This window comes from Drosophila guanche, unplaced genomic scaffold (assembly GCF_900245975.1).
Source record: "Drosophila guanche unplaced genomic scaffold, DGUA_6, whole genome shotgun sequence".
In the NCBI taxonomy this organism is placed as follows: domain Eukaryota; kingdom Metazoa; phylum Arthropoda; class Insecta; order Diptera; family Drosophilidae; genus Drosophila; species Drosophila guanche.
Window position 1 is genome coordinate 6,492,419 of NW_022995743.1, and position 27,282 is coordinate 6,519,700.

At 46.3% G+C, this 27,282-nt stretch overlaps 1 protein-coding gene across 1 annotated transcript; it reads right to left on the reverse strand.

Moving 5' to 3' along the window:
- Positions 1-5,716: 5,716 nt before the first annotated feature.
- LOC117592006 (retinal homeobox protein Rx) lies at positions 5,717-27,147 on the reverse strand. Its single transcript, XM_034285454.1, has 6 exons — positions 26,440-27,147; positions 25,480-25,611; positions 19,699-20,853; positions 19,475-19,641; positions 6,916-7,081; positions 5,717-6,834 (listed from the first exon to the last, which is right to left on the reverse strand). The coding sequence occupies exons 1-6, from the start codon at positions 26,828-26,830 to the stop codon at positions 6,071-6,073; spliced, it is 2,775 nt and encodes a 924-aa protein (XP_034141345.1). The 5' UTR covers positions 26,831-27,147; the 3' UTR covers positions 5,717-6,070.
- Positions 27,148-27,282: the final 135 nt, after the last annotated feature.

Below are 27,282 nucleotides of genomic sequence, written 5' to 3' on the forward strand. Positions count from 1 at the left end.
ATTTACTTATGTGCATATGTAAGTTCATATAATGCTCCAAAGAAAGAGATCATGGTAATGGAATGACCTCTGTATTTTAAATTGGCAAAACAATTTCCAACAGTACCAATCAATCTATAAGTTGACTATTTGTAGTAATACTATAAATCTGAAATTAGATCAGGTGGCAACAAGTTTTGCTTTCCTGCACGGTTGCTAGAGCTTGCTACTTGAAAGTCGGACATCTATCTTTTATCTACTTTTAAGTATTGTAGCCTGTTGAAATATATTTTGCAATTATGTCACTTGCTTCTTGTACCAAATATTAAATGATATTAACGAAATAAGATATTTACATAGATGCCTGTATTATGACTTAAATAATTAAAAAAATAGAGAGAAGACTTGCAAAATCCATCTAAAATCTCCAGAAACAGAACTTTCACTAAAAATTTTTCCCCAAAATGTCACTGCACATTTTCTTGCAGAATATTTTTGATTGAAAAATATCTAGTTTAATGGGTTCACTTCTCTCACTTGCACTTTTACCCTTGTGAGTTCTCCAACTGTTAATTCGAAGTTAATTAAAAGTAGATCAATGTCAGACCTTGCATGACTGTCAAACACTATGTAACCAACAGTTTATCCCCTGCCTCAGGGCCACTGCAGACAAATGACAAAGCCACACTTTGTCGTCGGGCAGGGAATAGCGAAAATAAAACCAATTGCAAATAGATTATATAAATGGCTAAATCAAAATTTAATAAAGCCCAGCTAAATGTGCATTCATTGGGGTCTGGGCTGGGCTGCTCCGTGGCCAAGGAATTGGAATTTTAATAACGATCTCGTATCCTGGCAGCCAGCTCGCCTTCTTGTTGTTTTAGTGCACGTGCGCCAATTGCCAGCACTAAAGGGATTCATTTGTGAATTACCAATGCCAAAAATTCAAGTCTGCCGAATCCAGTCCCCACACGGTCCACACCCCACAGACGTTCCTAAACAAACAGCGGCCCGAGGTCGAGGCTGGGAATCAACGAAAACAAATTGCAATTGAGCCAGCAAAGGGCAACGGTGTTGGGGTTCGATGGTGGATGGCTGGATGGCTGGATGGTTGGCTGGCTCATGGCTGTTTCAATGGCTGGGTGACAAAAAGTGGCCACCACATCACACAGATACGACTACAAACACGGGAGGGATACAGTCGCGATGCGCATTTGACAGCTCAAGCGGAATGCACACAGGCGACGACAATGATGACGATGATGAGGATGGTGGCCATGAGAATATGGATGAAGCTGGGGTAACGCCCAAAGCCAAGGCAACAAGCCGTTACATGGCCGTATAGATGAAGGGAAGCTGCCTGCGGCTCACACCCTCATCCGGAGTCACTCTGTCTTGAACGGTCTTAAATTCCTGGGATTCTCATGAATTTGTGCGGTATTTTTATTAAGTTGCCAATTGGACAATTGAGCGGCTGAGCGCCTGAGAGTCGATCAAAGTGCGAGGGCGGGTGTGGACGAGTTTCCCTTACATTCTGTGTGAATTAATTTCAAATTAGTTTGGCACATGCATTGTAGGACCTATTGGATTTACTCAGAACAGAGTGCACACAAATAAACAAAGCCTGAAAGGAGGGATTGAATGATAATGAGAGAGTACCCAGGGCTGAGAAGGGTTAACCACAATCCCTTAATAGCCCTAATCACCATCGATGACCGATGATGATTTGTTTAGCGCATTAGCAGCTCCAGTTCTGACCACTGTCCAGCGTCATAAGCGGCCAGCAGCTGCAACAATCGCATCTGCCACTTGGCAGTCTTAATTCCCTACCCTACCCTACCCCCTCGACCGGGTAAATCAGGTCAGCCGAATGCATATACATAAACACTCCATTTCGATTCAGATTGTGTGTGTTTCGGGAATGCATTCATCTGTGTTAATGGGGGAAAAGTCCGAGGCGCTTTGAAAAACTTTGGAGTTTGTTAGGGTTTGGAGTGCAGTCGAGGTTTATTTTTAGTGGTTTACAATGGATACACACACGCCGCACTGGAGATGGAAATTTTCCATCAAATCCTATCGTATTTCAGTCTAAAAATTTCCCTGGATTGTCGAACCCATAACTTAATATCTAGTCATACATGGGTGTGGGGGCATTCACGTGCTGCTTGCAATCATCCCCAGTCGAAGCAGACAAGTGGCAAAATAAAATCTACATATGTATGAATATGCAAGACCCCACAAAATACTTATTCTATAACTGATCCATCTATCTACATGTATGCATATGTGTGTGGGTGAGTTCTGCGGGCACTTGTATCGTCTTTGCAGACCGAAATATCTTCGGATATGCGCTCCACAAAGTATTCATTCGCATTTGTATTATATCTATGTATGTATGTGTGTATATATCCGTTCGTATATCTAGTTAGTCAGTGTCTGCCGCACTGTACGTCTCCAGAGCTAGCCATATATTAAAGAGCAAGAACAGAACAGAGAGCGTAGCATAACAAGAAGAGCAAGAACTGAATATAGAAGAAAATAATCGTATCTTTTGACGCCAATTTGTGTACATCTTCTAGTTCTATAGATTCGGGTGGACCCACGCTTGGATTAGTTGAACTTCTATAGATGAGACTGTTAGAGCGAATGTTTAATGTAGATTGCCAACTGAGATATCTATTAGGATTTTCATTATCTTATCTTTGAAGTGTTACTAATTGTTGTGGGAGTAGTTTCATCTCATTTTGCTGCATCAAATGCCGCTCTCTAAGGAATTCCCAAATGTTTGGGCCACCCCAATTGATTGCATATTTCTACATTGTGGGACCTATACGTGAGGGCAGTGGAGGTACTAGTGCCAGCAACAAAAGGTGACGCGGACATTTATGGTGCGTGCTAAAACATTTCTGTTCTCTTTTCTGTTTGCAGTATTCCTACACAGATACATCTCCAAGATACACACACACACACACACACACACACACACACAACCATACCTAACTATAGATCCAACAACAATCATAATCATAGAATATTTTGTTCAATAATTTGTTTCTTTCTGGTGTATTTGCCATTCGTTGGTTTCATTTCGTTTGGATGAATTTATTTTTATCTTTGTTATTTTATATATACAAAAAACACAAAAAATAAAAGCATCAGCACAGATCGAGCGCGTAGGAAAAACAGAAACAATATTTAAAATCAGAAGGAAAGAGATATAAGAAACAAAAAATAGCGCCAACACTTTCATCATCGACCAAACGGTCGCGATCAGCTGTATGTCGTCAATATGCAATATATCCCAGAAGGGGCGAATGGCTGTGCGGTAAGGGCTGGGCAAAAGAATCGGATATACATGTACAGTATTATAGTATGTGATGTGTTTTTAATTAGAGTACAATTGAGATATGGATGGGATATAAATATGCAGAGAAATTGGAAGATATTTCTGTGTGTTCTGTTAGCCTCATGCTCATGGCCATCGGAGGCGCTACTCGCTTCCGCTCGGACCACTCATGGCCATGGGAAATAATCTTCATTAGCATCATCATGATGAGCATCATCAGCATCACGATCACGATCAGCTAGTATCCACACAGAACCGCCTTTTACTCGGTGGTTTTTGACAATATCTATTTATAGATATTCTATCTGTGGAACACTTGTCGCTGTCTGCTCCAAAAAGCCCCAGACCAAACCCTCTCATGTTGTGTGCTGCCAAATCATTTAGGAATTTTAATTCGACTTCTTCAGGCGTCACCCTCTGACTGTGTCTGTGCCTGTGCCTATGCCCGCGGCTGTGACTGTGCCTGTTCGTGGATGTGCACTTCATTCAAGTTCAATTTGGTTGGACTTTGTCTTGTACTTGGCTTGCATCGCATTTTCATTTCATTTGTAATCTGCGAGTATTTTTGGTTCCCTCCTCATGGGGAAGCGCATATGTGTCTTCCGTTGGCACAGCTGCAACTGCACTACACTGATGGGGATGTTGGCATTTTCATTTATGCCTTATTGGGCGAGTGCTTGGCACCTCCTACACGCCCCGACAATTGTGTATTTTTGGTATTCCTCTGTTGATCTCTGCTCCGATGATTCATCGCTGCTCTGATTTTTGTTGGCCCATCTCTCAATATGCCCATCACTCAATCAGTGAGTAAGTTATAAATGTGTATTAGGTTTTGGTTGCTGGGCAAGTGCAATGCCCCGGATGCATTTCCTCACTAAGCTCATTTGCAGTATGACAGCAAAGGGCTGGGGTTTTTTCTTAAAACTCAAAATATATTGAATTGAGGAGAGCCTCCTTGTGGCATTCCCTACTTTTTAATTCACTTTCGTTATATGCTTTTGTTTATTTTCAAATTTTCTTTGACGGTTAAAAAGCTCCTGCATTGTGGCGCCATCTGTGCAGTTAGTAGAGGAAGCATGCAGTTTTACATGTAACGAAATATTTGGTGTATATGTAACGCTATGTATGAGGTACATGTCAAATCATTTGGGTATACATCTGCGTGTATATGAGGATTTATAATATGTTTTCCTATGTATTACTTAATCTGAAAATCCATTGTATATTTTTGCTTAGAATTTTGTATGGATTCTGTGCCTAATGCGAGACTCATTATTTAGAGTGTTTTTGTAGCACATGTAGAATACATGACATGTAGAATGTAATGTTTTTTGTAATGTAAGAACTTCTTGAATTGTTTAAAAAACGGCCGAAACGTATTTTACTGGCGCCACTGAGCGGCAGCTGGCATTTTAATTTTAATTTTAATTCAAATGCAACTAATATTTTACTATGTGTCCATAGAAGTCGATATTTAATAAATAAGTACTGATATATATAGTTACACATTCAGTTAAAAGACAATTTCTGTATATTCAAGCACACCCACTACTTGCCTCCCTAGTCTACAAGCGAATCAGAAGAGTTCAAAGAAATTTAGCTGGTAGCATTTAATGGTGGGCATAGGCGAAATGGGGGAATCGGTGATTGTCATTAAACTGGCCCTAAATGCTAACCTAACCCATTACACGACGCCCGTTGCCATTTCCATTTCCCTCGACAATTTCAGTGTAAATGCAGAGTTTCCCTCCATGTGTGTCCTTTATGGCAGATTTTCCCGTAGATGTTGTGCGTGTGATAAGCGGCCTGATATAATTGCCAGCAATTATCATTGCGCCGAGGTCTTTTGCGGCATACACTTGTATGTACATACATATGTGTACCATTTGCATACTTGGAAAGAAATTTGGAATTGGAAACAGTGGCTACCCCCTGGGGTGGGCGACATGCTTGCAGCTTAATTGCCCGCGGCGTTAATCAATTATAATTTTATTCGTTGTTTTATTAGATTGAAAAGCGGCTACTGCACATGTGCCACCATCCCCCAGAACTACTCACCTTGCTGAGGCTTTGTTTGTTGTGCATTTAGTCCCTTTTAATTGCATTTAATTATCGCCTGTCAATATATCCTCCTTCACCAGAGGTTGTTGCAGTGTCTCCCGATTTTCTTATTAATCAAGCCATTAATGAGACTTTGACAGCCCCCGGGTGCGATCAATGAGGCAGATAAGCCCTCATAATTGGCCAGACAAGTGGGTAAGGGTTATTGATTGCTCCTGATTAGCTCCCCTGCTAATAGAAAACCACTCTTCGCTTTCCTTTTCCCTTGCCACTCCACTCTTTCCACTCTAATAAAGGATTCGTTGAGCTAAAACTTGTTTATATTTATTTTGTGCTAATATGCTTTAGGATTAGACTTATTTTTGTTGCTGTTGAACTAATGAAAATTTTCAAATTACATTCTGCACAGTTTTGTTCAACGATATAGGAAACTCTTTCACTGGTTCTTCTGGCAGGTTATTTGGTTCTTTCCGAACGCTGAACCCGATTGCATGTGTATGTAGATAACTAAAACAAAGACTTAAAACAAGAGATTCACTATACTAATGACACCTAGAAGATAGGAAACATAGACGATTTGGGAGGAGGCGATTTTGATTGGAGCTGAACTAAGAACTAAGTCTAGGGGAGTTTGGGAGTTGCTGTGCCGTGGATGCAAAGCTAGCGGCTAGGAACCTTCTGTGGCTAGACCATGGAGACCAGGCCCTTGTTCAGCTGGTCCAGATGCTCCTTGGCCTTGATGCGCAGCGTGGCTATCGAGTTGCTCCGCATGTCCGCCGGCGGAGACGTGGAGTGCTTCACCGACGCTGGCGGCGGTGGTGGCGGACTCTCACGTCCCACGTCAAGAAGCTCGATGTTGGCGCTGGCCGCGCACTTATCCAGGCCGCTGCCGTGGTTGCTGTTGCTGCTGCCGGCGTCCAGATCGCAGCTGTCCCGCGCCTCTCCGTTCGAGTCGGCGTTGCAGAGGCTCAAGTTCTGCGGTGACATGCAGACGTCCGGTCCGCTGCACTCCAGCGAGGCGGAGGAGGAGGACGAGGATGAGACTGCGGTCGTCGTGGTGGGTGGCAGGCTGTTGTGCAGGGTTGTGATGGGGGTGAGGCCAGTGGCCGTCACTCCGTGGTGGGGGGAGCCCAGCGAGGTGGCGTGCGGTGACATGCGTGACAGGTGCGGCGAGAGATGTGACAGCGGCACTACATGATGGCCGCCATGGGGATGGGGTGGACCAGGTGGCGGCGGTGGCTGGGGCTGGCTATGCCCATGGCCGTGTCCATGCCCATGTCCATGACCGTGTCCAAGGCCACCGTGGTGGTGCGGTGGAGGCGGTGGTCCATTATGGCCGTGATGGTGTCCCATGGCCGCCAGGCTGCTCATCGTCAGGTTGGTGGGCGCCAAACTCAGCGGTGGAGTCAGATAGCTGGGGTACACCGTCTGCGGGTGCGACAGGAAGCCTGCAAAGAGTCGTGGGAAAGAGTCAGGGATAGACATGGATGTGAGTAAGGGCAAGGACACTCTAAATGCGCGACCCTCACCTGGCAGGGCACTCAGCAGCGGCGGTGACAGCCAGGGATCCACGGGCAGACCAGAGGCTCCGCAGCCCAGTCGATGCGGCAGCTGGGTGAAGTGCGTCAGGCCCAGACGCAGGCTCTCCGACTTCTCCTGGCGACGCCACTTGGCCCGTCGATTCTGGAACCAGACCTGCGGGAGAGAACGGAAGGAGGGGGAGGAGGGTTAGCTAATTAGTTTGCTTAGAGAGCGCACGGAGCAATTAAATTAATCACTTGACAAGAATCGCGCTAATTTAATCAGGCGCCAAAATGGGTCTAAAGAGCAGCAAGGAGAACGACTGACGGAAGACGACCTTAAAGCATAATGAGAAAACCGAATAAGCTGTAAGAGTGGGTGGGGGAGGAAAAGGGAAAGGAACAGCGAGAGAGACAGCTAGAGATTGGTGCCGGAAGAGAAAAAGCTTCAAGCAAGACAAAAAGCAAAATGGCGTCCAGCGCTGAAATTGTTAATGAAAACACACACACAGACACAGAGGAGTTACAGCAAGACAAACAAAATGGCTGAGCACACACACACACACACACAGAGAGACAGAGACGGAGACAGAGGCACACACAAGTCCCGTCGGGAAACATCCAATTAGTTCGCCTTCGCTTTAATTAGAATTATCGCAACAATGAATGTGTATTAGTGTGCCTGTCTAATTAGTGGCTTAAACTGAATGGCAAAGAGGCAAACCATGGCAAAGGCCATGCCAGAGAGAGAGAGAGAGAGGGAGAACAAAATCCCCCATAAAAGCCACCTAGAGAGAGTTGTTGCCATAGCCCCCAGTCCTGGCCCAACCTCTGCCACGCTCAAAGTAATTAAATGCAATTTGCGCAAATTAATAAGAAATTATTTCTGATGGAAATTTCATTACCATTAAATGTTGTTGCCGTTTGTGTGTTGTTTTTAGCCAGCCAGAGCTTCAGCTTCGGTTGCTGCTGCGTTTGCCACAAATACCAACACATACAAATATGTGTATGGACTACTCTACTATATACATAAATACGTAAGTATGTGTGTGTGGGCTCTGGTATATGTATATATTTGTGTACGATTCGTGGTTTCGTGTCGCCCGTCTGTGGCTCTTTAATTAAAGATAATGGCGCGTAAAATTATTCTGGTTGCCCGAAAGTGATTTGCAAAACAAATTTCACGAGTCGGAAAATATACTTTGCAATGGCTTAATTAAAAAGAATACACTCACGAGCAGAAAGCTTATGGTGGAATAGATGAAAGCCCTGAATATAATCGAATGTACATAATAACATAATAAATTGTTTGATATTGTAGACTATTCAGAAAGCGATTACATTTAGGTATAAAGAAGACAAGAAAGTATTTTGTTCAGAAACAGATATGTCTATTTGCCATTTGTTTTTATTAACATTTCATGAAAGTATATAAGATAAAGCAAAATTAAAGGCTGGCTATAATCTTAGATGTGAGAGAAAATCCGTTATGTATTTTCATTAATATTTTCTCTTTTAATTGAATTTTAAACAGAATTTAATACATTTAAGTAGAATTAATTTCTACATATTAAGTGGAACACCGCGAATATGAGTGCTATAGAGAAATACACATGAATAATAATGAAAAGTTTACGAGAACTGCAGAGAATTTCCTTTTGATTTGCGACTATCAAAAACTCATTACATGCTAATCAAAACGCAATCAAATGAGTAATCCCGAATATCTGTCAGATATCAATTAGCAGAACAGACAGCCAGCAATAACAAAAGTGCTCCAGTTCCTTGAGTACCCCCTATCCTACTTTCCCTTTCCATTTCCCCTCTCCAATCCACTCCACTCATAAGCTCCGATCACCCCCTGGCAGCGTCGAATGGGAATCCCATTTAGAAAGTCTAATTTCCTGTCTCTCAAATCTGTACGAAGAAAATAAATTAAAGTTGGCAGCTTTAGGCCACATCCAACTCCTCTCTCACACACAAGCGCACACACGCACACACCATCACACACACACAAGAACAAGCACAGGGACCTTCGGCGGGGGAGGGCAGGAAGGTTGTGGAGCCACTCTCCTCCTGACTGTTATAATTTGAGTTTGTGCTTCTTCATTTTAATTAAATCATCAAAATCAATTTTGTAATTTCCATTCATGGCGCGTCATAATGAAAATCCCCACACAACCCCACAAGAGAAACAGAACGAAAGAGACAGCAAGAGACAAAAAGAGAGAGGTAGAGAGAGAGTACTGCGAGTGAGAGGAACAGAGAGCGGATGAAAGAGAGCTCTGGGCTGTCGGGCGGCACGCCCACAAGCATCATAATCATCATCATAATCATCATGGAGAGAGTCATCTACCCAAAAGTTGGCGAAATTGTCTGCTTTCATCTTTGGCTGTTGATGCTGCCACGAACCACCCAACAACCCAACAACCCATCCACCCACCACTCGGCGCGCCTCCTTCTGCTCTGACATGGACCAAACTCAATTTTCCACCCCATAGACATAAATACAAACAAGCACTTTCCCACACATACAGACACACAAACGCACACCCACACACACACACACACACTGATGCACACACGCATCCCCACATTTTCAGCCATTTTCAATTTTGCTACATTTTCCTCTGACTCCGACTCCGACTACGACTCTGGCCCTGGCTCAACCTCAATCACCCAGCTGCCGCACCCCTCTATCGAGCAGGCCTGCAGCAATTTGGCATTCATGTGGGGCACGCGACTCACCACAAGACCACCTCCTCCCGACCCATCGCTCGCTTGGTGTACTGGGGCTGGGGCTGGGGCTGCCTCCTTCGTCCCCAGCAGGCGACCACTTTTCAACTTTAATCTTTTTCATAAACTTCACATTGGCAGCAAACAATTTGTGTCCCCAGGTTGCCAGGTTTACCCCCGAAAGCCCATCACCATCACCACTCTGCCTTGCCCGGAGCCCACTTTAGCATCATCATCATCAACTCTCTCCCTCTTCTTCACCATCGTCTTCTCTTTCTCGTCCTCTTTGCCGGCATTTTCCTTGTCGTCTTCTTTAATTTTGTTCGCAGCAAAGTTTTGCCGTTTTATTGGAAAACTTCTGCCGCAAAGTGTCGTTGTTGCCCGAAAATGGGAAAGCACATAGAAGTAGAAGTAACCCGCACAGCATATAAGGCGTTTACGCAACTCCCCCCAAAACGCCCCCTCCCCACCCACACACTCTGTCGCTTGCTCTCCCTCTCTTTCACTCGCTGTGCGGCAGAAATTGCTTTTCGAATGTTTCTGACAGTTTGCAAATTGGAAAATTGACTTTTAACACACAAGAGCTTCAGCAGCTTAATAAAACTGTTTGCAACTTGTGTACAGAGGAATGAGATAGAGTGAGAGGGAGAGGGAGATGGAGACGGAGAGGGAGAGTGAGAGTGGGAGATAGAGGAAGAGAAAGCGATAGATAGAGAGATGGGAAGTGGGAGAATTGTTGCAGCTCGACTTGATATTACACAGTTCTTGTTGGATTATTCATACTTCCGTTTTTGGTAGGTTGCCGGGATCGTTTTGTGTTTGTGGTAAAGGCCTCCTCGACAAATCATTTACGGAAACCTAAGGCTACACTGAGAGATATTCGCATGGAAATCGAAATGAAAATCCGTTAGGCTTGAAATTTGTAAAAGAAATCTCTTGGAATCGAAATAGTAGGACAAAGTACGGACTTTTGCCTAGAGTAGAATTGTTCTACCCACCTTAGCAGTCTAACACTCTGAGAAGCTTAGTCATGGAATGGAAATGCAAAGGAATCCAGTCAAGTGGTAAGAGTGTCATGTTTTATTCAACTTTGCCCTCCCAGTGGGAAGGAACCTGAAATCAGCTCGGGGAATCAACTTACGGCACAACCATTATCCCTGCAACAGAACTATAATTATCCCAGTGCGGCCCGGTTGTCATGCAATTCAATCAATTTGATTGAATGCCCCGATGCCATCGAATGCAGTTTGTTCAGGCTCGTTCTAGTTGGCGTCGCTGGCGATAAGCGAGTTAATTGCATGGAAACAAAAATATTACCCAGCATGGCCTGCAATTAGAGACCTTCGGCCCTGGACGGGGCGAATCGAACTGTGCTGGACAACCCGTTGCGTTCAAGGATATTGATAGCGGCGCCTAAGTTAATAACCCAAATGCAAACTGCCTGGGAACAGGGCAGCGCTCTTCGCGGATCTCGTCTCGTCTCGCTCGTCTCGTTCGTGTTCCCTTGTGTGAGCTTTAATTCAATTAAAAATCCTCAAATCCCGGCCAGGGGAGCCTAATTATATGCCTGGCCCAGCCCTAAGCAGAGACAGACATGAAGCATTCAATCCAATTCCATTCACCCCATCCATATAGCCATGCAGCCATCCAGCTATCCAGCTATCCAGCTATCCAGGGGCTGTCATAATTCCAGACCGAAGTCGGAGGGACAAAGCCTCAGCGTGGAGTCCTTGCCCTGCCAGTTGTAGTTTATGACATGTTTTTTATTCCATTGTTGGCTTTTAGTTCCGGAGCTCGTTCTTGTGTAGGGATTCAGCACCGAGCGAGAACTGAGACTCGGGCATCCTGTTTCGGCTGCTTTTGTGGGACGACTCAGAACAAATTAGAGCGAAGACAAAAGCTTTGACGACGGCCACAATCCGCAAGATGTTTTAATTAGTTTAGGAGCCGACAAGCATATTGATTTACACTCGAAGCCGCCGACGAGGGAGGACGGAGACTTGTCGGGAGGGCTCTTCGTGGTGCTGCTGATGCCCCGAACCATGTTCTGATGAAGGCTCAGGATCCCCAAAAGTATTCTCAGCTTGCTTGTTGGAAACAACAGTTTATGAGCAAGAGACTTGCATGAAAGTTCCCTTCGGTGAGCATTCTAAATGTGTATATCGTTTGTTGCAAACTCCATTATGTTGGCCATCCCTTACGATTCCATGTCCACAACGCACACTTTTAGCACCCCGCTGCTAATTACAGTCTTAGTTCTTTATTCAAAGACCTGTAATCGAAAGCCAAGCACACGACAAATCTCGATTCTGTGACAGCCGCAGACGCTGGCAGCAGCGGGACCGCCTCAAATGTCGCCGAGGCGAAGGAAAAGTCAAGGAAAGCGCTTCAATCCCGTGACCTGAAAAGGCTGCACAGTACGAAACGAGAATGAAAAGCGAGAATCAAATCCAACACCCACTCGATCAAGGGCTCAGGTTTCCTTGGGATTTCAATTGTTCACCGCGAACTGACTTTGGCCAGAGTCAGGGGACGGTGCGGGCGCTGTCTGGGAAGCTTGTTTGCCGGGGCGTATTTGCCCGGAGACACGTGGCACCCTGTATTTAATTAGCTATTTATTTACTCGCTGACATGCCGAGCAGCAGCCCGCCCGGGCAAAGGGCACGGACAAATGGGCGCACGCACAGTTAATAAGCAGTTAAATCGGCTACAAAGGACTACAAACACCAGCCACGGGCGGACTCCGCTCCTGGCGGGGTTGTTCCGTCGAACTGTCGCACGGGGAATTGGAATGTCGAATCAGACATCAGCTCCTGCGCTTTCCCTCTCCCGTTCCCTTTCCACAGTGCAGAAACAAATTTCTGTTGACGCATTTTTAATTTGAAACAGTCGCAAGCACTAGCACGGGAACGGGGACAAAGTAAAGCCGAAGCAGTTGCCACGCTCAATTTGAATAAGAATCGATAAATTGCTTAGGTAACCGAAGCATCGGATACACTTGCAGATCGTTCGCACACAGCTGAAGTAAGTTCAGCAGCAGTAAAATTTATTAGATCTTGATGGCCTGCATTCAGATGCTAGAGCTAAGAAATTCTTCAGAAATCAGCGACTATGTAGGGTATTCCACAATTCCCGTTGACTGTAAAGTGTATCACACATATTTTTGTGACAAATATTAATTGTGCCCGGGCACCGCATAGTTCTGCCTGATGGCTTAATTATATTTTGCGTGCTCTCGAAAATAATATTGTTAATATTGTTATTCCACCTGCGAGCCGAGCTGGAGCAGAATTTGTTTAGGTGATTAATTAGCACATAATCAACCCGGTCGGAGCACGGAAAATTGTTTAAGTGTTTTGTGATTTATGCGGCCGCAATAGGAGTTTGTGGGAGAAACGCATAAAACCAATTAGCAGGCAGCGGGAATTAATTAAGAGCGGAAAAGCGACTCCCAAGCTCGCTGTAGTTCCTTTCGGGGTCCCCGGTCCCATAAATATGATGTCTGAAATTATAATAAGCCGCTTGGGCCGCGCATAATTAGCGTGTGTGGGGATCTGCTCCGCATTCCCACTCCCTCGGCATTGTCAAAACAAGCATTTATATAAAGCTGATTAAGTCAATTTCGTGTATCGCTCACATGTCTGTTCCAGTCCCCGTACTTGTTCCGGTCCCCACTCACATTTACCTGTCTCGAATCGGGTCTCTTTGGGTTGAACTTTGATTGACTCTGTATCGGAATTAGTATTGAAATGGTTCGTTCGAGTATTGTGACAACTTAAGCCCAGTGCCCATTTAAACCGACAGCAGAGGGCAGTCCAGAGATGCAGATGGGTAGATGGGTGAGTGGACTGCCAGATACATACATCCTCCACATATCTGATGGAGAGGACAGGGCCAACGAGTTAACTCGAACGCAGATTACACAATTCCGAATCAAAGTCATCAAAATGTTGCCGCCTAATTGAATTCATCCTTGACATCCGACCCCGGGACATAGCTATAATGCAATAATAATATAATGCTGGGCAGAAAACACACCCGCACCCGCACTGCTGGATAGGTCCTTCATCCTTTGAAACTTTTGACTCTGGCAGAGGCTGGAGAAAAACCTGAACAGATGTGCAACTCATTACAAAGCATTTAGGCGATCAAATTGAATAATATTCATAAGCAACAATCTGCGAGGGGTGTAACAACAAACCCTCAAACCCTACCCCCACTTGACACTTGGAGATTTTTCTGCCGGCAAAAGCAGCTGCCGCTGTCCTGGCCGTTTTCTCAGCAACGCAGCCAAGGATTGCAAGGACTGTGCCAAAAGTAATTTACCATAAAAAAGCGATGCCAAAATGGGAAATAATTTCATTGTAATTGTAATTGTCTTCGCTTGATTACATTTGTTCATATTTTCTGTTTTGCTTCGCCCTAAGCCAAACATATTGGGCGCGCGCGCCGTGGATGGTGGATGGTGGATGTGGGAGGGCAGGGGAATTGATGTCTTTCATCCGTTGTGTGAACCCCCGATGTCAAGTGAGGTTATGTTTGTTTGCCTGTCTGTCACTCCATTCGGCCAGGGGTTGCAAGAGCCAGCCCAGGCCAGCCAGATTGAGGGTGAATGGAGCATGGAGGCGGGGGCATATGATTTATAATTTCATTCCATTTGATTTATGCATTTATATTGAAATGTGTTGACAGGTTACGGTGAATTGGAGACGCGTCCTGGACTGCCAAGATGCTGATCTTTAGTGGCAGCTCCTAAACGAAAGCCAGGGCACGTGTCCGCCTCTCGCCTCCTGCGTTCTGCATCTTCCGCAATGGTGATTTTATTATAGCTAAAAAGCGCATCCATGGCGGAGGCAGAGCTTGGGCAAACAGGGAGCACAAAGGCACGTTCCGCAGCTTAAATGGTGCACACACGTGGTATCTGAGAGGAGAGAGCACTGGCGGGGTGGCGGTATGTAAACTTGAGCAGCAGATAAAAGGCGGCGCGGTCTAGTCACAGGCACAGCCGAGAGGCGGCTGGCTTTAAACTTTGCCCCAGGCTCAGAAACAAACCCAAACGCAGATGAAGAGCCAGAGACAGAACACCCTTTGGCAAAGCCAGGGATAGGACCAGCCCAGGACATACATACACACGATGTCATGGAGCACAGGGCAAACTCAATAAGTCGGATAAAAGAATGAAATTGGATGCCATTGCAAATAAACACAAACGATGCCGATGCCGATGCCGACAATGTTGTCCTTGCCAGATCCTTTGGCAGCTCCTTTCCCTTCTCCGTCGCCATCCGATGGAATTCCTTTGAGTCGCGCGGCAATTGCGTCGTCATTCTCCTACACATCTCCGTCTTTCCATTCTCTCTCCATTCTCTATATCGCTATCTCCTTTCCGACTTGTCTTCGTGGCTTTCAAGTTTAATTAATTGCGACACGGATTCCGGGTAGTAGGAGTGTCCCGATCGCAGGCGGCTTTCCTCTCCTTTGTGAGTCGAGTCTCTAATGAGGGCTAATTGAAAGCGGCAAACTTCTGTCGAGAACAGCCTCAGTCGGTTGTCTCTCTCCACCTCCAGCCGGAAAGCTTTGCTGCCGCTGACCTTTCTGTTGAGTTTCTCATCTAACTGATCCCATCTAGACCGACAAATTGAGACTACAAATATCGTCAATGAGATAGAATATTACTATGCCAAGGCTGGACACGCATCGCTACTCCACCCCGTGTCTAGAAGCATTTGCATGAGCAATTTATCCGGACCGGAGCCTAGTGATAATTAGTCGTTTCATTTCAGTGTTTTGAAGGCTGCTCCAGTTCGTCTTTTCTTTCACTTGACAGTTGATAAAATAAAAGTAAACTTTTCATAAACGGCAGATGTGCAATCCTCATAAAAATATGCATAAATGTGTGCCCGAGTAGAGGGAACACCGCCACCCCCGAGGTCCTTCAAGTCTGCCTTTGTGAGCTGACATTTATTTACCCTTGCGGTGGCTTTGTTTTCCCTGGCTTTCTTTTTATTCCCCTCCTCTTTGTGGCTGTCGCTAGTAGTTTTTGTTGTTGTTATGCAAAGGTGGCATAATGTGTTAATTGTTTGGCCCACACCCACCCTCTGTGCGCTGTTCCCACACCCGCACACGAAGCTCTCCCTCCCCCAAGTTCTGCCGACACTTGAGGGCAGCTGTCGCCTGAGTCTGCTGCATATTTCATCGCATCATGCTCGAAAGTAAAGAAAACCGTAGAAGGCAAATCAGATCAAGTGCCTAATAAATGGCCATTGAATTCTGGGAAACTGCCCCAAGGCCCTAAGGGACATCTCCAACAATAAGTTAAACAAGCTGAAAAGCTTGCGGCCGCGGCGTTAGCCCAGTGGGACTGAGACCCGGACCTGGAGCAGCCACTTATGTATTCAGAGTTTATCCATTTGTTCGATTTGGAAGACTTGAATTTCAATACGACAAGTACAAGTAGTTTGCCCCGATTCCACGATCATTTTCATTATTAGATTTGTATTGGATTTCATGGGGCTTGGTCGGGGGCTGTCACCACCACTGTCCCTGGGGCTGTGGCGGGGGTGGCCCAAACAAATGAACTTAATATGCATTATTATTATGACATGTGAAAACGAAAGCGTGGAGCCAAACGGAGAGTGTGGGCGGTATGTCGATAAAACGGTCATGCGAGGGAATGAAATGAATGCCAAAGTTGAAGTAAATACGAGTATTCAATAAAAAATAATCGAAGCAGAAACCAGAACGAAATGAGCATAAAAATGGGAAAATGTCGAGCAGGGAAATCCGAATTCAAACCAAAACAAAAACTCAAGTCTAAAGGGGACGAGGAGACGAGGAGACAGGCGAGGGCAAATACTGGAAGGCAATAAAAATCTATTTTATTTGTTAGTGAAATGACATTTTTATTTGTTTGCTGTTTATGCACATCCCCTACGGGCAGAGGTAGAGGCAGCGCCACTGCCACTGCCACTGCCGCCTCTGTCACGTCACCCATGTCGTATGGGCAATATATGCAGATAAATAAACTATTACACAGGATTACTCGCATGATTCGCCCCCCGGGCATTCATTTTAGGATATTTTGACAGGTTTACGATATTTAATCATTTGACTATGCAAAATAATTGACACAAGCTCTGTGGCTGCCTCCTGGCTGTCTGTTTTTGCTGCTAATAAACCCAATAAAAATTGTCGTTGCACATGGCAATAGTCATGTTTGTTCGGCTAACTAAACCAAGACATGCAGCCCAAGATCTCACCAGTACAAATGTGTCTATACAAACACATGTATCCCTGTATCTTCCTGGGATATCTCGATTCGTTTTGCTCTGGCATGCCGCATTAAGTTTTAATTAAACTGTTATAGCCCCACGGGCCTAATGCGGCGTATGATTGAGTCGACTGGCGGCTTTAACCCTTCGGTGAGCGTCAGACAACCCTCAAAGCGCACTCAGCCCTGACAGCGTGTAATCCAAACAAAAGTAATTGTCATCTCGGGCCGGCCATATGCCCGGGCTCTCAGGGGAAGAACCGCGACAGGGCCCCGACTTTGGCAAGTGTTAATGATTGTCTGGGCCCTGTTTTTGGGCGTTAATCTGCCATTTAATTTGCTGGCTTAACGCGTTTTGTTTTGGTTACCATCGCAGATAATCCCTGAGCTCTGCTCCAGACTGTTCTCGAGCCCAGTGCCCCCTTCCTAATTGCTGTTGTTTTTGTGCCGGAACAAACCACAAAATGACACAATTCCCATTCGATAGTTGGTCCTGTCCTGTACCTCAATTCGGAAACGAATTCGAATATGGCCATTTAAACAACAATCAAAGAAGCCGCAGACAAATTTTCAGACACAAATGCAAAATCCAATCAAACTTTTTAAACAAACATTTAGCAAATCTATTACAATGCAATGACACCAGCAGAAAGAGGAACAAAAAAACAGCAGCAACAGCAACAGCAGCAGCAGGGCTCAAAATGAACTGGTCTAAACGAGAAATTGTATTTGCTGGGAGGTGGGATGGGTGACTGCGTTTTGGCAAGAAACAACTCTGTCAACTGTGGTTACAATTTCCTTTTTTCCAGCCTACGAGTCTGTGTATGTGTGTGGAAACTTAATCAAAACAAATTTCCACCTTCAACGAGTTGCACACCAAGCAATTTCCCAGCAAAAAAAGAGAGGAAGGAAAAAGTAGAAACGATAACTAGAACTTCATGCAAACTAACCGCAAATACGATTACACACACAACGAGAGGGAGTGAGAGGGAGAAAAGGGGTGTGGAAGGAGTAAGGGTATGTGTACCCCGCTAAATCGAAAAAACGAGTCAAAGGGTTACGTTCCGCCCTTGGTCCCTGGCTCTCTGGTTCCCTTTTTGGGTGTGTGTACTATGGTGTGGGGTCCTCGAAAGCTCCCTCTCCCTCTCCCGCTCCTGCTCCTGCTCGAGACTTGGGCTCGTTTTGGGTCCTGCTGGCATAATTTGAATTCGTGTCAATTTGACAAAGTGACACATGAGGGCCAGACCCCGGACCCGGTGCAAGGAGAAATTTTTATGCGATTTCGCTTCATTACTTTTGTATTTCGTTTATACAGTTCGGCTATGGATACTTTCGTATACCTCTAAGTAAGTATATACGATTTTTGTTGCTATTTGTTTATTTATTTATGTCCTGGGTTGTGTTGGAGACGACAACGACAACGACAACGGCGACAGTGTCGCCAACTCTGGTGCTCTGTGGGCACGATAATGTTTAGTCAATAAAAATGATTTGTCGGCTAAGGAAACGAAGCGAAATCATGAAATTTGATATGTCCCGCACATTTGCCAGGGGGCAGGGAGGAGGAGGGAGCTTCGCTTCGCCTGGAAAACTATGCCAATCGCCTGGTCCACTCCAGAGCTTGGAGCAGCCTCAAAGCGGAAACCTCCCGCCTCCTCCGGCATGTCGATAGTTTCTGCTTAAGCGTATTTTATGCTACACCGCCGTGAATGGAATTTACGAGGCGCCCTGCCCGTTCACGTCACAATTTGCCACCCGAAACGAATGGCTGCCAGACATGGCATGGCATCCTGCCACACTGCCACAGACGTTGCCACTGACAGGGCTACAGCCTACACAGGCCACAGCCACAGAAACAGTCACAGTCACGGAGAGCATAAAAGGCTCGCCGTCGCATAAAATGCATAATTCTCTCCGCCAAAGAAAGGAAAACTTATTGAATGGGCCACCGAGCAACTTGAAACTCTTTCGTTTCGGCGTTGTCATTTCGCAATTGAGACATAAATTGTTGTAGGCATTCGGAGGAAAGTTATGCCCAAAGTTTGACGAAAATATTACCACACTGAAAGGGATCCCCACAGTCAGCAGACAATAGGGAATGCAAATTTTAAATGAATCATCCAATGAATCAGGTGCAGTCGATGGTAGCCGCTGCGGCTGTGAAAACTAATCGGGTTTGAATTGAAAAAGCTTTGAAGCCAACAATGCTATGGAAAGGCAAGTTCTGATTGATATGTGTGTATATATCTGAGACCCACTGTAACCCTTTCGCACACCTGCTCTCCTCAGCTATAAATCCTTGTCAAATCACGAAAAGAAAAACACATTTTGTTCACCTTTCCTAGATGAGTAGCTGAATGGCTGGGCACAGCTTAATTTCGTTAAAATAAATTGCAAACGGAAATTATTTAATTTCCGGAGCCTGGCTCCGTCTGCGGCTGTAGCTAGACACAGACACGTTGATTGCACAATTAGCAAAGGAGAACAGAACAGAGGAGGAGCACAGGAGTAGGAGGCAGTGGTTGAGGCTGAGGAACCTGCATCGAATCGGAGATAACTCACCTGGACACGCACTTCGGGCAGGTTCACCTTCATGGCCAGCTCCTCGCGCGAGTAGACATCGGGGTAGTGGGACTTCTCGAAGGCCCGCTCCAGCTCGTGCAGCTGGTAGGTGGTGAAGGTGGTTCGATTCCGGCGGTGCTTCTTCTTGGCGCAGTTGTCGTCCTGGCCTGCATGTGTTCATGAGAAATGGACATGGCAGTAGTAGTAGAGTTTGATGCACTTACCCTCATCGTCGCTGCCGGATGTAATTTTCTCGCCCTGTTCGCTGCTGTTGGTCTGGTTGAGATCCTCGCTGGAGGCACAGCTGCCGTTGACCAGGCTCTCCGTGTCCGCAGCCAGACGATCCCCGTGATCAGCTCCATTGTTGCCACTGCCGCGGTACTCGTGTTGAAAGTTTTGCTGCTGCTGCTGCTGCTGCTGATGCTGCTGGTGGGACTGTTGTTGCTGCTGCTGCTGTTGTTGTTGTTGCACCTCGTCCAGGCTCCGAGCTCGAATGCCGTAATTGGCCAACTGTGACTGCTGCTGCGGCGGCTGGCCGTTGGCTAATTTCGTCTCGTTCTCATCACAGTACTTGCGCTTGCTGGCCAGTGATCGGTCTCCGGGTGTGGGCGGCGTGGTCACATCGATGTTGCTTTGGTCGCCGTCGAGTTGCATCTTTGCCGCATCATCCTCGTCCTCCTCCATCTCGCTGCTGGAGGACATTGAACGCTCGTCGTAGTCGCCTCTGCCCATCTGTGTGTGCGACTGCGCGGCAGCAGCGACATTGCCAGGCGCCGTCTGGCCGTCCAGAAAGTAGCCTCCAGGAGGGGCCGCCGCCGCTGTTGTTGTCGTGGGCGATGACTTGGCATACTTTCCATGCTGCTGCTGCTGCTGTTGCTGGTGCTGCTCCTGCGCATGCGCGGCCAAGGCTGCCAAGTGCTGCTGGTGGCTGCCATAGGAATTGGGGGGAGGCGGCGGTGGTGCCGCCGGCGGAGGAGCGGTCTGCAATTGATTGGCTTCGACCATTTGGTGCATGGAGCTGAGGTAATTGCCAGCCGCGTCCTCCTGCTGCCCATACCCATGACTCTGCCCGAAACCGAAGGCATTATGATAGCCGAACGGGGGGGCATGGTGGGGCTGATGGTGATGTCCGCCCTGCGGATGTGCCTGCTGCTGAGGCGGCGGCCCTGCCATCGTCGTCCCATGGTGCGGCTGGTGCGGCTGTTGCTGCTGCTGGCCAGGAGGAGTTGGCGGACCGTAGGGCAAGACTCCGCCGTTCTTGGCGGCGTGCTGCTGCAGCATGCTGGCCATGTGGTGATCCATATTGCGCAGCTGCGTCAGCGTCATGCCGCAGCGTAGATCGGTGGCATCCTCATCGCCCATTGTGGGCTCCATGTCGCCTGTAAGGCAGCCAGAAAATGTGTGAATTAGATTGGTATTCCCTGCAATACTTTCGCTGGTTAGATCATACTCTAGTTGTGGCCTCGCCCCTCCCCGCTTCTCTTACTCCGCCACCTGATTCGATTTTAATTAGTGTGCTCAATGAGGCAGACAAGTCATAAAGCCGTGTGTTAGCCGCCAGTTCGGCTAATAGCAACGTGTTATTTAATTTGGTGGTTGATGGCGGACCTGTTAGACCTGTTGGCCGCCCACCCACTAATAAACGGCTTTCAATTAGCCGCCTCGTATTTACAATGTGAGGCAATAAAAATTCCCAGAAACTCCCAGAGTGGAAACACTGCAACCGAAGGCTGAAAGGAAGGATAAGGGCAAGGCTCTTGTGGGGGGCACTGGCTTAGAATGTGCTTAGGTGGTATTTGGTCCCTAATGGGCGTTCCAACTGGCGCTCTGGCATATCACGTGACATGCAAGGAAGTCATTAGTTGTCGCCGCTCCAGTGCCAGGCGGCAATACGGGGCGGTAGGGGTTCTGTGGGGGGAGGGCTGTGTGGCAGCACTTGTTTGCAGTCACTTTTTGTGCAGTTTGTGGGCTGGATTTTGGTGTAACCAAATTCAATTTCTATGCTAAATTGGCTTTCGAGGCGGAGTCGTAGAATAGAAAGAAATCCAATTATTCCGTCAAACCGCAACTTTGGAAGTCGCTGGCCCAAAAATATCCATCTGTAATTATCTGATGGTCTTTTGTGTAATTGCTTTTTGATGTACGTCAGTCGGTGCTCGCCCAAGCGATTGTCTAATGTAATTATGTGCTGAATGGCCGATACTCTTCCCTCAATTCGATTAATTGGGTCAACGTCTTGGCCAATTAACTTTAAATCGTAAATGCCCCGCATTAACCTATACGAATGTTTTCACCAATCAATCGACATTTACACGCCCAGCAGGCGCCTTTCCCGAGCCACTGTGGTGCTAATGAAATTAACAACAAAACATTCCGAAAGCCTCTGCAAATGAAGTAGCACAAAAGACTCCCAACTCGACACGAATCACAGTCGGTAGGTGGAATACGTTCGCATGTGGTATGTACCAGCAGCAGGCTAATGGAAACCACATGAGGTAAGGTGAGAGACAGTAGCCGCAGTAGCACCAACGAGCGAGGCCCACACGGAGTGCGTGAGTTAATTGCGTGAGCAGCAAAAGCGAAAAAAAGGTTGAGACAAAAGTTTCTGTGCCCTATAGTGATTCTGGAGGGGGGGAACAGCTCAGGAGTAATTTGAAAGAGTGTGAATGATGTGATGAATATATTCAGAGAGAACAGCTTAAACTTCAGAAATGTTTGCCAACAAAAGTTTGGAAAGTGCCACCAAACTTGCTAAAGAAATGTTTCCAAAAATCTATCATTGCGGCAAACATTCAGGACTCGCAGCAGTTAGGATTATTAATAAATTGACAATAGAAAAGCTACCGAAAGTAAGCTCGAGAGCAAGAAACGAACCAACTCTCATGTGCCCATTCACTCATCTATCGAGCAAAGTTCGTTGCCCAAGCCGGGCAATATTCATTCAGTGCTAGACACTCAGCCACGCCAACTGATCGACACTTCAATTAAGAAATGATTTCCGTACGCTCTCCATTAGCTGCTTTGGCAATTAAAGTTGGCAGCTGGAAATTTGACGGTTGTTAGCGCAGCCGAAATTTGAGTTCGAGTTTCGTTTTTGTTTTATGGGAGTTTTCAACTCTTATTAGCAGTAAATAGGCTCGATTCTCAGAGCCTTAACTAAAAGGTTTTTGCCACTGGGGGAAGATGGAGAGATGCTGCAGCGCGATAAGTGTTGCATCAAGGGCAGTCTCGTTTTGCTCTAATTTGTTCTGATCCGTTTCCGACTAATACCGAGCCAGAGTGAGGGACAAATTGACGTTAATCGCGTCACTTCTTCCCATTCCCTGGGCCTCTCCTCTCCGCTTTGCTGTCTATCCCTAATGATGATTTGACAGTTTCCCATTGTGGGCAAATACTTGGCCATTAGGCGGCCTAATTGATATGTTATTAGCCATAAGCAACAAAGCACGCCATAAAGTATTTCGGAGAGTCATGGCCCAAACAGGTAGAGGGCCTTGAAAGGAAATGCACATTTCGGTTCGACATCTTCCGGCGCAAGAGGCGCAAGAGCACAAGAGATCCAATATCGAATTCGAGTTCATATCAAAAAGCAAAACGAGCCATAAACAAAACTGTCAATCACAAGTGCTACAAAATTGAAGTGGTTGCTGTGGCAGGGGCATGTACAAAAGCGGCGAAGCTGACGCTGACGCTGACGCCGACGCACGTCGTGGCTCGCTTCAGCCACGCCACGGACAGGGATACACGGACGGACAGATGCTCTGACTCTGAGTCGGACACGCATTAAAATCATTAAGATGGCTTAATGCTCAATTTAATGCCGCGTCAACTGCTTAACAGATCTCGTGTAGATGGATCGCGGCTTGGGATCACCATCGATTGCTTCATATCTCACTACCTCTCTCTCTCTCTTTTTGTTTCTCCCTTTCTCCCTCCTTCTGTCTCTGTCTCTCCTTCTCCCTAGCTCCTTCTCTGGTTATCTTGATCTTGATGATGCGGAACAGCGTGTGTATTTAGCTTACACATTATGTCCTAATGCACTTGTGCCTCCTGCGCTTTTAATGAATGTTTCATCTCCCACCTTCTCTCTTTGGCTGTCTCTGTCTCATTCTCTTTCTCTCTCTTTCTAGCTGGATATTTTGGGACGTAAACGCCAACGCCACCGCCACCGACACAGCCGCCAGCTGTCAATTTAAATGCTTTTTGACGGCTTGTGTCTGGCCGCCAGTTCAATTATGGCTCAAATGCGAGCGACCAGTTGGTTGCCCACTCCCCTCCCCACCCCTCCTCCATGGCACTTCATTTGCCTCTCCGCCCCACCTGCCGCTCCCACGCAATACTCTGCTTGAACCGCCTTTAATTTGCTTGATTCTAATTAATTTGTGGCCATTTAACCTGTGCTCTTGCTGTTTCTTCCCAGCGCCATTTTGGTTTGCTATTTCTCTTGTAATACCCTGTACTTGTGGGGTACACCCATGAGTGTCTATTGCTATCTATCGCTCAGTATAGGATCAGGAAATGGCTGAATTTGTTGGGTTGGTATCTGCTTATAAACAGATAACTAACTAACTTTCGCCTCAATGGATCTTGTTCAAATTAACGAGTTGAGAGTATCAAGCTGTCGACTACAACGATCTCAATTACTGTCTGTCTCGATAATTAATTTGTTTGGAGGTTTATGCGAATGTAAACAATTTTAATTGAATTAATTGAAAATTAAATTGTCTTTAATTGTTTCCGGTTTTGGTTTGTTTGAGACTGTGGAAGTTTTTATATATTTATTGAGGGCTAAGGATGAGTACTGTTTAGGAAAAGAAAGATTCAAAAATGATTCCATCTCTTTTTCTAGTATTTCTATTTCCCATTACCTGCTATTCTAGGATGCTTTTTAGTAAACATTTTGAATATTTCTGAGCGAACTGGAAGGGAAATGTTTGAGTACAAGCTTATCAGATTCATGGTCTAGCACACCTCTCTAGCCACCACAATCAGAATCGACATTCACTCCAAAGGGGAAACCTTTCCGCTTTGTGCAAATGGTACCTCCTTTAGTTGTCACCTCGCTGCTGGGATCATCCAAGGGCTCCGATCTATGGCGAACCATAATAGCGGAAATATCAATGCCCACCCATTTTTCGCAAGTCGCCATGGTGGGCGTGCTCGGGCGGCAATCGTTTGCCGGCAATCAAAACAGAACGGGAAATGAATTATAAATGACGTGCAGGAGAATATTTTTGGCACCCGTCAACGGCGGAGGCGCCATCACCAGTTGGCACAGCAAGTCCCCACTATAATCCAGTTATAAAGCCTTCAAAAGGAATTCGCTGGCCATCCAGGCCAGAGTTAATAAAAGTTTAAATTGGCTTCAAAGAAGAAAGCAAACTTAAACACAAACAAAAGGTAAATAATTCTAATCGCATCTATGATTTCCATTGCCTTCCTTTTAGTTTATATTCTACGAGTACCCTGCACGCTTAAAGCATATTATTCTGCATTAAAATGAACAAAACAAAAAATTACAGACATGCGAAATGATATAAGTTCTAGCTGAGGATCAAGAGAAAGAGAGAGGATGTGGTGAACCTTTTTCTATATACAGCGCTAATAAGCAAGTGAATGATCCTGAATATAGAGTATCTTTTAGTCGGAATACTCGAATTAGTTGCCCTCCCTCTCTTTTGGTGGTTATATGAACGATTACCGCTGACTGATTGCTTATCAGCTGTCGTGCATCTTGAGGCGTTGCCAAAGTGCAAGCCCCGACGCCAGTTACCCGCTTAGCCACCCCCCTGAGACCTGCCAAGGGCCCCCAGCACCATCCCGCCTCGCGTTCAAGGCAAAAAGAATTGCTAATATAATTTTGCGATTGTGTTTCTTGATTCCGACGGACTGTGAGCGGGTAATTGAATTCGATTTGCCTTTTATGATGGCTCGATCGAGTGGATCAAGCTTTATGCAGAATTGGGATTTATATTTTGGTTTATTTTTGCTTCTTGGTGGCTTACCGTCGCCGTCCGTTTCCGCTTTGCCGTTGCGGTTCTTCAGGCCCAGAATGGCGTCGATTGTGTGGCGCGGTGTCAGCGTTTGTCCGCCAGGCCCGAATTTCCTTGCATTGTCCTTCAGCAAGTCGTTGCTATCTGCAGAAAAAGAGAGGCACAGAGTGTGTGTGTGAGAGCGAGAATGAGATCGAGAGCGAGAGCGAGAGGGCAGGAAAATTAAAAGCCTGTTTGCCAACAGTTTGCCAAAGTCAATTAGGCGCACGACAACTCCTCGTCGGGGGACTCTATGCAAATTTGTCAGCAATTTCCAAAGTATTAAAATTTAGTACGGACACACACACACACACACACACACACACAGATAGAAGGACACACACAAGGACACATGGACACAACTTTATTTGCGATTATAACGAGCTAAAAGCAGTCATTTCAACCTGTCCCCAGCCCACCACCCCTCAGTGCAGTGCCTCTGCCTCCTCCCTCCACCCCAAATGACCAGTTGTCACGCCTGCATGCTGGAAAGTAGGCAACATGTTGCCTGATATCCCGATTTCCTGATGGTTTTATGCATTTTTAACGAAATTAAAACAAACTGTGCTTAAAGAACGGAGAATGTGGAGCGCCCCAGAGAGGGATGGGGGAGCGAAGGGTAATCTAGGCGGGGGAAATCCCACTAATTGCCTCGTCTTGCAATTAGCTTATAATTTCTCTCTAAAATTTTCCCCTGTGCATGTAAATGCAAAAAACATTTCTGTGAACACGCAGACACAGAGGAGAGAGAGAGAGAAAGGGAGAGGGGGAGAAATTGTCCTGGCATGTCCGTGGCCGTGTCCCGTGTCCGGCGGCAATTTGTGTTAATTAAATCTGTAATCAAACAATTGCAAACGCTTTCCGGCTAAAAGGAAAAACCTTCGCAACAGTTTTGCCCATTTGCCGTCGGCCGTGCTGCCGTTCCATGCTCACCTTCAGCAGAGATCACAGTGTTGTTGTTGGATGCCAGCTGTCCAGCGTAGTGCTCGTGAAACTGCTCGAAATTCTTGAACTTCTCGACCAGCAACTGAAGGTTCTTGGCGTCCCGCACGTTGCCCAGCAGGTGTCGGAGGTGCTCGAGCTGCTTGGGCGCCAGTTTGGGGCTGCCGCCGCTCTGCTGCACCAGCTGCTCGAAGATGTGTTGGAATGTGGCCGTGGTGGTGGCTGTAGACGCCACAGTCGATGCCAGACCGCCTCCTCCTCCCGCTGCCACCGCGGATACCGCCAGCTTGTGGGCCTTGGCCTCCATGGAGGGGGAGCCGGGCGCTGGGTGTGCAGTCTCGAGTGCGGTCACTGATGGCGGCGTAGACGCTTTGATATCCATTTCTAGTGTATTTCCTTCGCTTTCTTCGCCTTTCCTACTTCAATGATATATGTATGCCAAATCACAGTCTCAATTCACGCACAAATTATTGTATTTTATTTCTCTTGAAATTTTGCTTTCAAATTAGGATTTTCTTCACTCTTTAGACTCGCTAAATGTCAAACATCTTCAGTCACTTGCAAGAACCAACCAAACTGAGCCTCAAACTGAAACTGAAACTGTTCCGAGTCGCTACCGAAAACCGTTGCGCACCGGGCCAAGGCAGAGTTGGCAATAAACGAGCCGCAGCGACTGTCGCTCGCTTACGGTCTGGTCTGGTCCGGGTTCACAAATCGAATTGGAAACCGGTTGACTTCCCCACCTCTATATATGAGCAAGTCACATCTATAAGGGCGGAGCTTACCTCTCACAAAGAGAGAGAGAGAGAGAGCGGCAGAGAGCAAGCGCTCACG